This window comes from Pan paniscus, chromosome 1 (genome assembly GCF_029289425.2).
Source record: "Pan paniscus chromosome 1, NHGRI_mPanPan1-v2.0_pri, whole genome shotgun sequence".
In the NCBI taxonomy this organism is placed as follows: Eukaryota; Metazoa; Chordata; class Mammalia; order Primates; family Hominidae; genus Pan; species Pan paniscus.
The window spans coordinates 96,050,194-96,063,862 of record NC_073249.2 but is presented as its reverse complement, the minus strand read 5'-3'; the positions used below and the strand labels follow the sequence as shown (position 1 = coordinate 96,063,862).

Below are 13,669 nucleotides of genomic sequence, written 5' to 3'. Positions count from 1 at the left end.
AGTAGTTCCCCATTCCTTTCTGTACACACATGCTTTGGGAAGTATCAGAGAAAACCCACACCCCTGATGGTGTGCACACATAAATAACAAAACTTGGGGGCTTCAAGTTCTTCAAGTCTTCCAGCATCATAGCTGTTGGATCTCTGTTTAGGGGTTTATTTTAGGGCCTGTGTCTGGCTGACCCAGTCAAACCTTGAGATGTAATAAGGAAGGAGAGTGGGCTATGGGATAAAAGCTGAGGAGCCCACCCAGGACTCTTCCCCTCTCTTTTTCCATTTAGTTTCCAGATGAAACCTTGAGGAGCGGAGAGCTGCTGAACATGATTGTGGCTGTTATTGACTCTGCACAGGTGAACATTGAGCTCTGACCTCCCCAGAAGATCTGGGAGGCAGCATTAGGGACATAGGGCCTCTGCTCTCCCTCCAGGCCTGCAGACAGGGAGCCCATGCCTCCCAGGCACCCTCCCTCCTGGCTACAGTGGTGTGCACTTTCAGCCATGGGGCCTGGGAAGGAAAAGTGGAACACAAGCAAGGCAGGCTGAGGTTAGGCCAATCCTGCCTGGAGTTCCCCTTATTCTCCATATTCTTTGGGCACTCCTGTTCCACAGCAAAAGCTGAGGGGTTGTGATTTTAGCTCTCAACTGGCCTTTCCTTTGGCTCGGAATGAAAATGGTCAGACCATTTCTACTTGACCTTTTTACCATGCATAGGTCCCCAAGAGGCTGTAGCTTTGCTCGGGTCCTTCTGAGGCCTGCACTGGGATCCCATTTCTCCTCCTCTCCACTTAGTTCTCATTCATAAAAGAGGAAGCTTAGCACCCAAGAATCCTCCTTCCTTTGTCTTTACCCTGCCCAACCTACATCCAGAGCCCAGCCTCTCAGGGTCCTTTCCTCCTCAGGCTTAGACCAAGGCTTTAACTATTTTTGCCCAAAATAGTCCTAAGGTTCCCACTCAGGCCTTACTTTATCAGCCCCTTCATCCTTCAGAGATGGCAGCATTTGTTGCGTGCCATCTCCTTCCCATTCCTTTAAACTGGGCCTTCACTTCCTCTAATTTTTTTTTTCCCTTACGAGCCCTCCTGCGTCCCCCTCCATACTAGCTTCCTGGCCCCTTTCAGAGCTGATGGGTTCTGCCTCCTTCCTCCACCTCCTTAGCTCCAGGAGCTGGTCTGCCACGTGATGATGGGTAACCTGGTTATGTTTCGAAAAGACTCAGTTCTCAACATACTCAGTAAGTGATCAAATCTTTAGGTGCCTGGGAGAGGAGAGGAGGGCAGGGTGTCCTTTGTATTTTACACTATCAGGAAAGCTGGTTCTGGGGCTGGGAAGTTAAGGGGAGAGAACTGTACTCCACCCTGGTGCGGTCTGGGGCAGTGTCTTTCTGGATCTGTCCTACCTCTGTAACATCCCTGCTTGGGGTGCTGGTAGTCAGTGGATTGGGGTGTGTGTGTGTGTGTGTGTGTGTGTGTGTGTGCTGGTAGTCAGTGGATGGGGGGGTGGTGTGTGTGTGCGTGTGTGTGTGTGTGTGTGTGTTCGTTCGTTCGTTCTTGAGAGAGATGTTTCTTTTGTCTCTTCCAGTTCAGAGCCTAGACTGGGAGACCTTTGAGCAGTATTGTGCCTGGCAGCTCTTTCTGGCCCACAATATTCCCCTGGAGACCATAATCCCCATCCTGCAGCACCTCAAATACAAGGGTGAGTAGGCTTTTGGGTAGGGAGCACATCAGATATGACACTTCCTATACAGTTAGGGCAAGGCTGAGGCCTCTAGGCTTCTAGGATGAGCCCAGATCCATTGTCCTCCTTCCCACCAAAGTGCACAAGGGCAGGCTCTCTGTCAGCCACTTTTGTTCTTTAGGTGAGTCCTGTGGGCCCACCATGAGCCAGGCTCTGGGCTGGGGCTCAGGTGGCTCAGGGACTGATAGGAGTGGGGTAGGGGATTCTTCCTGGCTCCTCATCAAAGACTGTCCTTATTCCCTCCAGTGGCTGTTGGGGGATGAGAGAGGTACCCAGATTCCATCCTGGAATCATACCTTCCCCCTGAACAGCCTCTGCCCTTCCCTCACAGAGCACCCAGAGGCCCTGTCCTGCCTACTGCTTCAACTCCGAAGAGAAAAGTGAGTTCCACTTCTGGGGCTCTTTAGCCCTCAGTTTTAACATCCCAAGAGCTGCTGTGGTCTAAAGGGCTTCTGTCCTGCTCCTTATTGCCATATTTTTTCCTGTCGTTAACATCTGCTTATTCTGCCCTTCCCCCAACGTGACTTACAAATGAGCAGCTCCCCTGGGATCTGGGCTTCCTCTCGACTTTACCCCCCTGCCCACCAGGAGCTGCCCTCGGAGGTGGGGAGGTGGGGACCGGACATCCCTGTTTCCTGCTGCCACAGCAGTTCTAATCCCTGGTGGCTCCTGCTCCCCGCCGCGCCCCCCCCCCCCACCGCCCCATGCTCCTGCTGGCCACCGCACAGCTAATCCAAGAGGAGGGAGGGTCAGGGTAGAGGGGTCACGCACCATCCTCTCCCTCACCCTGTGCAGAGCAGAGCCAGCTGGACCTACTGTGCCTTGACAGGGTGGGGCAGAGAGGGAGAGGGTGGCAGCCCCCTCTTCCCGCAAAGCCCTTGAGCAACATCCCCCGATAAATGGGGCAGCAGCTGTGTATCTTATCCTTCCTACCTTTCTGCCTTCCTTCCACCCTTTCTGCTCTCTTGCCTGAGAGACTATAAATGGTACAGAGTGTCCTAGAGGAAGTGGGAAGCTTGGAGGCTGTATGGGGCTGTGACTTCACAACCCTCTCCTGCCCCCTTCCTCCAGCTGGAAGCCAGGTTGGCCCACAGCTTTAGCAGGGTAGGGGTAGGGGAGCATCCGCATGCCACATGCTTGTGCTTCTGCCTCCCAGGCCCACTCCCTGACTGTTCTAGGGGAGGAGGAGGAGAACTGAGGGTCCTCCTTCCCAACACACACACGCACACGCCTTCTCCTACCACAGCAAGTGAAGAATCTCACTTCTTCTCTCCTGGCTTCCACAGAGGATGAAACCAGGCATTCCTTGGCCTAAGGAGAAGAGGGAGAGGGATGTGAGAGTAGTGGGTGGGTGGGGAGGCCAGGGCTTGGGAAATAAGTGGGAGAGACCCAGCATGCCCTGCTGCCACTGTGCAAGCAGCACCCAGTGCCCCCTTCCTCCCCCAGGCCCAGCGAGGAGATGGTGAAGATGGTGCTGAGCCGGCCCTGCCATCCTGACGACCAGTTCACCACCAGCATCCTGCGGCACTGGTGCATGAAACATGACGAGCTGCTGGCCGAGCACATCAAGTCCCTGCTCATCAAGAACAACAGCCTGCCTCGCAAGAGACAGAGGTGGGACACGGTCCCTGTCTACCCTCCAGGCCATGGCGGTCTGCAGTGATTGCTGTCCGGTGGTGGTGGTGATGGGGGCCAGTGCTGTCCCAGCCTGGTTTGTGGGCGACATCTAGTGGTCCGAAGCCACATGGCATGCGAGACCACCGTGGCCCTTTCTCCCCATCTTCCAGTGCCCCTGTGGCCAGGATCCCCTATTCTAGGCACACCTTTCTCACCCAACCCCAGCCCTCCCAGGCTGCCTATCCTGTTCCCCATGTAGGCTGCCTCTGTCTTAAGGGGGCCCTGGCGGGTGGAGGGTGTCTCGCACTCTGGAACCCTCCCACACTCAGACTCTGGCTCTGGTGATTCCTGCACAGCCTGAGGAGCTCTAGCAGCAAGCTGGCCCAGCTGACTCTGGAGCAGATCCTGGAGCACTTGGACAACCTGCGGCTCAACCTGACCAACACCAAGCAGAACTGTATGCCTTCCACCCTCGGCGTCCAGTATAGACGGTGCTGCCCTGGCCCAGACTACGCCTGGAGCCAGGCTGGGGGCAGGGGCAGGACACCCGGGGCCACAACCCACACTCGGGATAAAACAACCTGTGGGTGCTGTTTAATAAGCTCCCAGACATCTGATTGTTTTTCCTTCCCCGCTCTCCCTTTTCTTTCTCTAGTTTTTAGCCAGACCCCAATTCTCCAGGCGCTGCAGCATGTCCAAGCGAGCTGTGACGAAGCCCACAAGATGAAGTGAGGCTCCTGCCACTTTGGGCCTTGGAAAGTAGTAGGGGAAAAGCCTAAGGGAGAGGAAGCCTGCTAGGGACATAAACGTAATGGCCAGCAAGACCTTAGGGTCCAGGGTTGAAGAAAAAGAGGCCTAGGCCTGGGGGCAGAGAAGAGGATGGGAGGTGCCGTAGGAGCAGCAGGCTCCCACTCAAAGAGCTACCGCTCCTTTTCCTTAGATTCAGTGATCTCTTCTCCCTGGCGGAGGAATATGAGGACTCTTCCACCAAGCCACCCAAGAGCCGGCGAAAAGCAGCTCTGTCCAGCCCTCGAAGTCGAAAGAATGCCACACAGCCCCCCAATGCCGAAGAAGAGTCGGGCTCCAGCAGTGCTTCAGTGAGAACCCAGCCAGTGCACAGGGGGAAAAGGAGCACTGGGTGCAGGTGGAGTCGGCGCCAGCAGCTGCCCAGGCTGTTAACTTCCCATTTCCCCTCCCATCTCTTCCAGGAAGAGGAAGACACGAAACCGAAGCCTACCAAGCGGAAACGAAAAGGGTCCTCCGCAGTGGGCTCTGACAGTGACTGAGGCCCTGCATTCCCTATCCCACCCCCGGCTGGACTGCCCTCTCCTTCTTGGTGATTCAAAGGTTAATAGAGGCTGAGGAGATTGCAGGGGAAACACCCTTGCTGCATCCCCAAGCTCCCCCGGTGGAAGGAGGAGCTTTCTCCTCTGGCTGAGTTTGAGAAGCTGCCATGCAGCCCCTAGCCCCTTCCCTCCTCCTGGGGCCTCCAGCCCCTCACACTGCTGTTCCCAGTGATATTTGGGATCTGACTGAAGCCAGAGGCTCTGTAAAATCAGACCATAGTGGAAGTCCTCAGCCCCCTGGCCCCTTCCCCAATCTCCTCCCCCAGTCTCCCAAAGAGCCATTTCAACAGAGAAGGGAAATGACAAAGGGGCAGCTGGCCAGATAAGCTAGGATGAGAGCAGAGACTCAGTGTGTGGGTGTCCCTTCCCGCTTCCCCTTCAGGTCTTGGTTTGTTCTGAAGGGACGTTTTATAGTCACTATCCACATGCCAGTGTGAAATGGGCATCTATGACGTGGTCAGGGTGTCCATTCCTAATCATGGGGCAGATGCCACAAGCATTCAGAAAGGAGTCTGAAAGGGTGGCCACAGCCCCACGTGGTGTGCCCTGGAGGCTTAGGTTGGTCTGAGGTTGGCACCTCAATCTACACCAGAGCCCAGGGAGTCCCAGAGGCAAGTTTCACAGAATTGTCAAGTGATCCCATTTCCTTGAGTCTGTTTTTTTTTGTTTTGTTTTTTTTTTTTTTTTTGGCAGAGATAATCGTGTCTTAAAAGTTGTTTTTAAATGACAATAAAACAAGCCAGAATGTCTTTTGTGCTGGAGTGTCTGCTGGCATTTGCCCCGTGCATGTATAGCTTGGTCTTGATTTGATTGGCACCCCTACTTGTAACCGCAGAACATCCCCCTTTCCCTTCCTGTTCTGCCCCCACTTTTGTCTAGAGCAGAAGGGACTTGGCTTTGGCCACTACCCATCCTTCCTGCTGCCACTGGAGGTGGGAGCCAGGCACTGATCTGTCTATGCAGAACCATCCCCCGTAGGATGAGGCCTGTCCTTACTCATTTCTCAAGAAACAAGATGCTTCCAAAAGGTCTGTCATCCTCCAGTTGAAGTCTGTGTGCCTACCAAGAATGGCCGGAGGACTCGCTGCTTGACAGGGGAGGGATGCTCCAGCTTGGTCTCCAGGGACAACTGTACCTGGAGATAAAGTCTGGATACCAGGGAGGGACAGAGATGCTCTTCCTTCCACAGTGTGGCCACTTGCTGGGCCATGTGAACCAGCAGAGAGTTCCTTGGCTATGCTGTTGTTCCCCCGCTGTCCAGGGAGAATGGAGGTGGACTGAGGAGTGAAGTTTGGGCGAACTGCACAGAGCTGCTCCTCTTCACCCCGAAAATTTGTCTTTTTACAGAATCCAGGTTCTCCCCTCCCTCATCACTGCTGTTGCTTCCTTTGAAAGTCTAAACCACTGGAGGCCTCTTTTTCCTTCCTCTCTCCTTCCCCAGTTTCCTCTGTCCCAATTAAAACCAGGATGGAGAGCATTTGCTGGCTGGCCCCAATTATTGTACCCTTGCCCAAAGGGAGGGGCCTCTGTCGTGACCCCTCAGAAATCTGGCAGTCTGGGTTTCCACCTTTCCCCTATTTAACTCTCAGCCCCCACCCATCCCCTGGGGTTGCGGCTGGCAGGCCGGGACTTGCAGAACCAAATGGGCCAGGGGCCAAGTTCATTCTTTTGGGAGAGAGCAATGGTACCTTCCCTTAACGGGAAAACGAGAAATATTGAGGGGAAGATGGACTGCGATCCAAACGCCCTGGCTCTCAGGCCTGGACTCTAGGGCTTAGCCAGATGCCTAAACCGCCCAAGCCGAGGAAGAACTTAGAAGACAGACATAACCCTGGGATTGAGGGAAGGCGCGAGCACCGCCCAGGACCTGGTAGGGTGCGAGCCGCGAGCAGTCCGGGAGGGAGCGCGCCTAGGGCGGAGCGTAGGCTGTGGGGGGAGGGCTGGGAGTCCGGGGCCGCCCCACACCCGCACTCCTCCCGTGTTTCTGCTCTCCGCCCGTGTGGAGTGGTGGGGGCCTGGGTGGGAATGGGCGTGTGCCAGCGCACGCGCGCTCCCTGGAAGGAGAGGTCTCAGCTAGAACGAGCGGCCCTAGGTTTTCGGAAGGGAGGATCAGGGATGTTTGCGAACGGCTGGAACCAGACGGTGCCGATGGAGGAAGCGGGCTCCATGGCTGCCCTCCTGCTGCTGCCCCTGCTGCTGTTGCTACCGCTGCTGCTGCTGAAGCTACACCTCTGGCCGCAGTTGCGCTGGCTCCCGGCGGACTTGGCCTTTGCGGTGCGAGCCCTGTGCTGCAAAAGGGCTCTTCGAGCTCGCGCCCTGGCCGCGGCTGCCGCCGACCCGGAAGGTCCCGAGGGGGGCTGCAGCCTGGCCTGGCGCCTCGCGGAACTGGCCCAGCAGCGCCCCGCGCACACCTTTCTCATTCACGGCTCGCGGCGCTTTAGCTACTCGGAGGCGGAGCGCGAGAGTAACAGGGCTGCACGCGCCTTCCTACGTGCGCTAGGCTGGGACTGGGGACCCGACGGCGGCGACAGCGGCGAGGGGAGCGCTGGAGAAGGCGAGCGGGCAGCGCCGGGAGCCGGAGATGCAGCGGCCGGAAGCGGCGCGGAGTTTGCCGGAGGGGACGGTGCCGCCAGAGGTGGAGGAGCCGCCGCCCCTCTGTCACCTGGAGCAACTGTGGCGCTGCTCCTCCCCGCTGGCCCAGAGTTTCTGTGGCTCTGGTTCGGGCTGGCCAAGGCCGGCCTGCGCACTGCCTTTGTGCCCACCGCCCTGCGCCGGGGCCCCCTGCTGCACTGCCTCCGCAGCTGCGGCGCGGGCGCGCTGGTGCTGGCGCCAGGTAAGGCTGGAGCTCCGAACTGACTAAGGCGGGGCCAGCCACAGAAGGGGGCGTGTCGGAGACCACAGAAAGGCTTGGTCTCATCCCTGGGCCTGGGAAGAAGCCGACTATCCCTTGGGGTTCGAAAGTGGGTGGAGATAGGAGTCTCCGGGTTTGAGAAGGGATGAGGCTGAATCTTTGGTGCCCCAAGGATCCCCAAGGAGTCGAGTTCCAGGCCTCAGACCCAAGATGGAATGTCCATACCCTTCACCCTCATCCAAGAGCAGTGTGGGCTGGGATGGGGAGGGGACATGGGTCATAGGCTCTTCTAGGTAGAGCCAGGGCCCCGGCGTTGTGCTTTCCCACCCTTCTAGAGTTTCTGGAGTCCCTGGAGCCGGACCTGCCCGCCCTGAGAGCCATGGGGCTCCACCTGTGGGCTGCAGGCCCAGGAACCCACCCTGCTGGAATTAGCGATTTGCTGGCTGAAGTGTCCGCTGAAGTGGATGGGCCAGTGCCAGGATACCTCTCTTCCCCCCAGAGCATAACAGACACGTGCCTGTACATCTTCACCTCTGGCACCACGGGTGAGGGCCGGGCACCATACTTAGCTCCCCGAAACCAAGGCAGAGGAAGGCAGGGGTCTGCTCCCAGACCACTCCTTCAAAGCCCCCAGAGAGGATGCTGATTTCATTGACACATCCTTTTTCTCCCCATCATTTCACTCCCCAGTCTCCTCACCTCCTACTCATTTCTCCACCTCCCCCAGACCACCCATATTTCCAGGACAGCCTGGTCTCGGTCCTCAGCTTCTGTCCTGCCTCCGCCTCTTTCTGTGGGAAACCCAGCGGGGGTGCAAACAGATAGGTAGAGCTTGGAGTTTGCCCTTCCCCTGATCGTCCCATAACTGCCACCCCACAGGCCTCCCCAAGGCTGCTCGGATCAGTCATCTGAAGATCCTGCAATGCCAGGGCTTCTATCAGCTGTGTGGTGTCCACCAGGAAGATGTGATCTACCTCGCCCTCCCACTCTACCACATGTCCGGTTCCCTGCTGGGCATCGTGGGCTGCATGGGCATTGGTCAGTCTCCCCAACCCCACCTTCATTAATTCATCCAGTAGACATTTATTAAGCACGTACTATGGTGTGAGTCCTCCAGGGTAGATAATCTAGAGGACGGATGGGGCAGAGCCCTACTCACCAGGAGCTCTGTACAATAGGGCAATGTCACCTGCCTAGACCTACAGACTGAGGAACGGTGAGGGGGGCCATACAGCCACATAACTCCAGCCTGCAGGGTCAAAGGCAGGGAAGGACTGTGTCAGTCCAGGAACAGGCAAATAAGAGAAGAGGGAGAGAGAGACAAGGAAGTGAGAGTGTGGAGGATGAGATCTTTGGGGCTGGGAAGTAGGGAAAGGGCATTCACCTCTTCTAAGGCTGGGGACAGGGGCCGGGGGAGGGGAAAGAGGGCCAGCACAGCTTCCTGACGGTGTGACTCCCACAGTGGGCCCTTCCCAGGGAAAGACTACAGTGATGGCTGGGGTCTGGAAAGAGGGGCTCGGGCTCCCCACTCTGCTCCTAATCTTACCTCCTTCCTTCTTCCCCCCTGCCCACTTCTGGCAGGGGCCACAGTGGTGCTGAAGTCCAAGTTCTCGGCTGGTCAGTTCTGGGAAGATTGCCAGCAGCACAGGGTGACGGTGTTCCAGTACATTGGGGAGCTGTGCCGATACCTTGTCAACCAGCCCCCGGTGCGTGGGCACAGATCCTGGGCAGAGCTGCTGACACAGGGCTAGCTCACGGGGAGCAGGACAGTTGACAGGAGACAGGGAGTTGGAGGGAGAAGCAGCAAGAAGAAAATGGCAGTGTAAGATAAGGAGCCAGAGATGGCCTAGGCCATCTGATGCTTACGGCCTCTGAAGGAGGTCATAGTAGGAGGGGGTTCTGGGGAGTGGGGAACAGGAATTCACTTCCGGGAGCGGGCATCTTGGTGCTGAAGCTCCGGCCCCTCTCCCACTCATCTCAGAGCAAGGCAGAACGTGGCCATAAGGTCCGGCTGGCAGTGGGCAGCGGGCTGCGCCCAGATACCTGGGAGCGTTTTGTGCGGCGCTTCGGGCCCCTGCAGGTGCTGGAGACATATGGACTGACAGAGGGCAACGTGGCCACCATCAACTACACAGGACAGCGAGGCGCTGTGGGGCGTGCTTCCTGGCTTTACAAGGTGAGGGGCAGAGAGGAAACTGAAAACCCGTGGAACAGCAGAGGGCTGGCAGGAGAGGGGGCTCATGTGACTGCAATGATCCAGTACCCAGGTCTCCCTTTCCCCAGCATATCTTCCCCTTCTCCTTGATTCGCTATGATGTCACCACAGGAGAGCCAATTCGGGACACCCGGGGGCACTGTATGGCCACATCTCCAGGTTGGTGGTGTTCTGGTGGGGTGGGCGGGGTGCTGAAGCTGGCACAGGAGGACTGGAATTGGAGACTGGGGTGGATGGGGGCAGAAGGCTCTGGGAAAGGTGACACCACTCCTGACCCTGGTGACTCTGCCAGGTGAGCCAGGGCTGCTGGTGGCCCCGGTAAGCCAGCAGTCCCCATTCCTGGGCTATGCTGGCGGGCCAGAGCTGGCCCAGGGGAAGTTGCTAAAGGATGTCTTCCGGCCTGGGGATGTTTTCTTCAACACTGGGGACCTGCTGGTCTGCGATGACCAAGGTTTTCTCCGCTTCCATGATCGTACTGGAGACACCTTCAGGTATCTGTCCATAACTGGTTTTTCATCCTGGACATCTGATCTCTGTGATCCAAAGCTTCTGAACCTCAACTCTCTAATCTGCCACCTCAACCTGGGTCCTCAGCTAATCTCTCATTCTCAGATCTCACCATTTCATCCCTGTGACACTGACCTCTGACCTCATCTCCCCACCAAGCCCATAAGGCCCTGACCCCTGACTCCCAGTTTCAGATCTCTGCTCTCTGACAGGTGGAAGGGGGAGAATGTGGCCACAACCGAGGTGGCAGAGGTCTTCGAGGCCCTGGATTTTCTTCAGGAGGTGAACGTCTATGGAGTCACTGTGCCAGGTGCCTAGGCATGGAAGGTGGGGGAGGCACCCAGCCACCACCCCGAATTGGTAATACTTGGGCGCAGGGAACACGAGGCCTTCGTGGTGGTCAGCCATGGAGGGGCTTACTCTGTCTCCCACACCCACCAGGGCATGAAGGCAGGGCTGGAATGGCAGCCCTAGTTCTGCGTCCCCCCCACTCTTTGGACCTTATGCAGCTCTACACCCACGTGTCTGAGAACTTGCCACCTTATGCCTGGCCCCGATTCCTCAGGCTCCAGGTAACCGGCCACTTCCCCCGCCGGCCCCTCACCCCATATATCCTCACCCCACATATCCACCCCGTGTATCAACTTGGGAGTTTGATGGCTCCCAAACTCCACAAAGGGACCCCCAACGTAATACACTCCGTGAAGAGAAAAAACACGGAGACACACGCTCTTCACCCCACTTCTTTCCTTATCCCTGCCTTCTTCTGGCCTGGCTCTTTCTCCTCCCTGTCACCTCCTCCCCTAAACCTTGACCTCACACTCCCTTTCCCAAGACTTGCTCCTTAACAAAATTCAGGCAACTCCCCTGAACCACGTGGGCAGAGTCCCCTTCCCTCCAAATCCCTGACCCTCCTGTCCCCAGGAGTCTTTGGCCACCACAGAGACCTTCAAACAGCAGAAAGTTCGGATGGCAAATGAGGGCTTCGACCCCAGCACCCTGTCTGACCCACTGTACGTTCTGGACCAGGCTGTAGGTGCCTACCTGCCCCTCACAACTGCCCGGTACAGCGCCCTCCTGGCAGGAAACCTTCGAATCTGAGAACTTCCACACCTGAGGCACCTGAGGGAGGGACTCTGTGGGGTGGGGGCCATTGCAGGTGTACTGGGCTGTCAGGGATCTTTTCTATACCAGAACTGCGGTCACTATTTTGTAATAAATGTGGCTGGAGCTGATCCAGCTGTCTCTGACCTACAGTATCTGTCATTATCTCTCTGTGGAACTGCTTTTTCCTTGAGAGTTTTCTCCTGGCGTGGAGCCACAGGCCCCACATTCCTGCCCTGACTGGCTGTGGGCCAGAGCCCCGTATCTGGACCTTGGTGTTTTCCTCTCAGGAGACCCTGTGTGACCTTTGTCCTTGGAGAACCTCTGGTGACTGATGTTTGTCTGTGCTCCTGTGTAGCTCGCCCCAGTTTTACTCTCCGAGTGCCAGGCTCCCACTGCTCTGTCTTGGGAACTGGAGGACCCGAGGGGTCGGCTCAAAGGGCAGAGGTGGACAGAACCACACAGAAATGCCACCTCCGGCAGCCAGCCCAAACTGCTCCCCCAGAATCAGGTGTGGCCGGGCCTGGGGAAGAGTCTTAACCAGCCCAAACAAGTGTTTGACTGTGGGGGAAAGGATGCTCAAGATATCCCTCTGCCTCGCAGCTGTCTCTGAGAAGCCAATCTTTGAGGGGGAAGAGTGGGGTGCCCCTGCCTCCAGATGTTCCTACTCCTACCTGGTGACTGTCAGACATTCCCAGAAGGAGCAGTCCCCAGGGTGGACCCTCCGGTACTGCAGGAGAGTTTGACGGAAGCCCCTCCATGGAGTGAGGCTCAGAGTGCATGTGGTGGCAGGAGGGATGGTGGGAATCAAAAAGACAAAGGCCTCTCGATCCCCAAATGAGGTGTCCAGAAAGTTCATCATCTAAAAGCTTGAAATGATGAAGCTCCTGCTTCTCCTAGGAACTACAGTCCCCCTCTGTTTTGAGCTGTGGGTCCTTGAAATTTTATGCTACTTTGCCTTTCCCCTTCTAGCCCCTCTCCCCAACATGAGAGGTCAGGGGACATGCCCTACTGGCACACTTGGGTCTCTATTGCCGGCCCTCCTGTTCCAAAACTTTACAACTTGCCCCCTTCCACCAGCAAGCCCGGTGCAGCCTCACTGACAGACTAGGTAAGGCACACGCTAAGGTGCAGGGGAAAACTTCATGCGTAGACCAATAAATGTGGAACTTAACTCATTCTGTGCACCTCTCCAATCTGCCCCAGGAGGAGTACAATAGTTTGGGTGTGCCTGGGGGTAGGGCGGGTAGGCAGCCTGTGTTGGCTGGCAGTGGGGCACCTCCTGCAGCTGCTCTCCCACACCTTAACTCAGCCCAGATTTCCCAGACCTGTGAGCTGAGTGGCCACCTCCCCCATCGCAGAACGTCACACCAAGCTTTTTTTTTTTTTGGAGACGGAGTCTCGCCCTGTAGCCCAGGCTGGAGTGCAATGGTGCAATCTCGGCTCACTGCAACCTCTACCTCCCAGGTTCAAGCAATTCTCCTGCCTCAGCCTCCCGAGTAGCTGGGATTGCAGGCACACGCCACCACATCCGGCTAATTTTTTTTTCTATCTTTAGTAGAGACCGGGTTTCACCATGTTGGCCAGGCTGGTCTCGAACTCCTGACCTCGTGATCTGCCCGCCTCAGCCTCTCAAAGTACTGGGATTACAGGTGCCCGGCCTATTTTTGCTTTTTAAAGTGTAGCAACTAGAATATTTAGAATTACATGTGGCTCAGGTTATATTTCTTTTTTTTTTTTTTTCTTTTCTGGAGATGGAGTCTCGCTGTGTCGCCCAGGCTGGAGTGCAGTGGTGCGATCTCTGCTCACTGCAAGCTCCACCTCCCGGGTTCACGCCATTCTCCTGCCTCAGCCTCTCGAGTAGCTGGGACTACAGGCGCCCGCCACAACGCCCGGCTAATTTTTTGTATTTTTAGTATAGACGGGGTTTCATCGTGTTAGCCAGGATGGTCTCAATCTCCTGACCTCGTTATCTTCCCGCCTCGGCTTCCCAAACTGCTGGGATTACAGGCGTGAGCCACCGCGCCCGGCCGGCTCAGGTTATATTTCTACTGAATAGTGCTGGCCTAAATCCTGACCCCACACTTCACTCTGCAAACCCACAAATGCCAAGTGTAACATGTCAGTTGCACCTGTGCCACCCCTCTCTTGAGTATCTGCACTTTAGCAAGGTAAGCTGGGAGGAGGGGAATTCTGGTAAAGTGGGCTGAGCCAGTCGCTGGGACGCTGGGACAGCATTCTGTCTTCTACTCCTATGTTGGGCTCACGGCTCGGCTCTTTGAACCAGCTTTGTCACA

General features: G+C 56.6%; 2 protein-coding genes across 5 annotated transcripts in view; both read left to right on the top strand.

Annotated features, from left to right (window-relative positions):
* Positions 1–5,444, top strand: part of INTS3 (integrator complex subunit 3) — a 46,105-nt gene extending 40,661 nt beyond the window's left edge. For 2 of the 3 annotated variants that reach the window (XM_008970340.4, XM_063605218.1), the window contains exons 22-29: positions 281–349; positions 1,154–1,229; positions 1,577–1,690; positions 2,064–2,112; positions 3,179–3,346; positions 3,706–4,077; positions 4,290–4,446; positions 4,558–5,444. In XM_008970340.4, coding sequence (XP_008968588.4) covers positions 281–349; positions 1,154–1,229; positions 1,577–1,690; positions 2,064–2,112; positions 3,179–3,346; positions 3,706–4,077; positions 4,290–4,446; positions 4,558–4,635 — 1,083 coding nt within the window. In that variant the 3' untranslated portion in view covers positions 4,636–5,444. The remainder of the gene's footprint in view (positions 1–280; positions 350–1,153; positions 1,230–1,576; positions 1,691–2,063; positions 2,113–3,178; positions 3,347–3,705; positions 4,078–4,289; positions 4,447–4,557) is intronic. The other variant, XM_003817144.7, reaches the window with a different exon arrangement.
* A 720-nt stretch (positions 5,445–6,164) lies between these two features.
* SLC27A3 (solute carrier family 27 member 3) lies at positions 6,165–11,524 on the top strand. Of its 2 annotated transcripts, XM_003817145.6 has the most exons (10): positions 6,165–7,528; positions 7,882–8,091; positions 8,426–8,584; positions 9,128–9,252; positions 9,528–9,722; positions 9,830–9,920; positions 10,054–10,252; positions 10,481–10,578; positions 10,710–10,840; positions 11,193–11,524. In XM_003817145.6, the coding sequence occupies exons 1-10, from the start codon at positions 6,478–6,480 to the stop codon at positions 11,367–11,369; spliced, it is 2,436 nt and encodes an 811-aa protein (XP_003817193.4). In that variant the 5' UTR covers positions 6,165–6,477; the 3' UTR covers positions 11,370–11,524. The 2 variants fall into 2 exon arrangements, with proteins under 2 accessions (XP_003817193.4, XP_063461297.1); XM_063605227.1 differs by having other exon boundaries at positions 10,710–11,524.
* The last annotated feature ends 2,145 nt before the right edge of the window (positions 11,525–13,669 follow it).

Coding starts and splice junctions, on each gene's coding strand:
- SLC27A3 (XM_063605227.1), top strand. CDS start 6,478: ATGCCTAAACCGCCCAAGCCGAGGAAGAACTTAGAAGACAGACATAAC. Junction 8,585..9,127: donor CGTGGGCTGCATGGGCATTG/GTCAGTCTCCCC, acceptor CACTTCTGGCAG/GGGCCACAGTGGTGCTGAAG. Junction 10,253..10,480: donor CGTACTGGAGACACCTTCAG/GTATCTGTCCAT, acceptor GCTCTCTGACAG/GTGGAAGGGGGAGAATGTGG.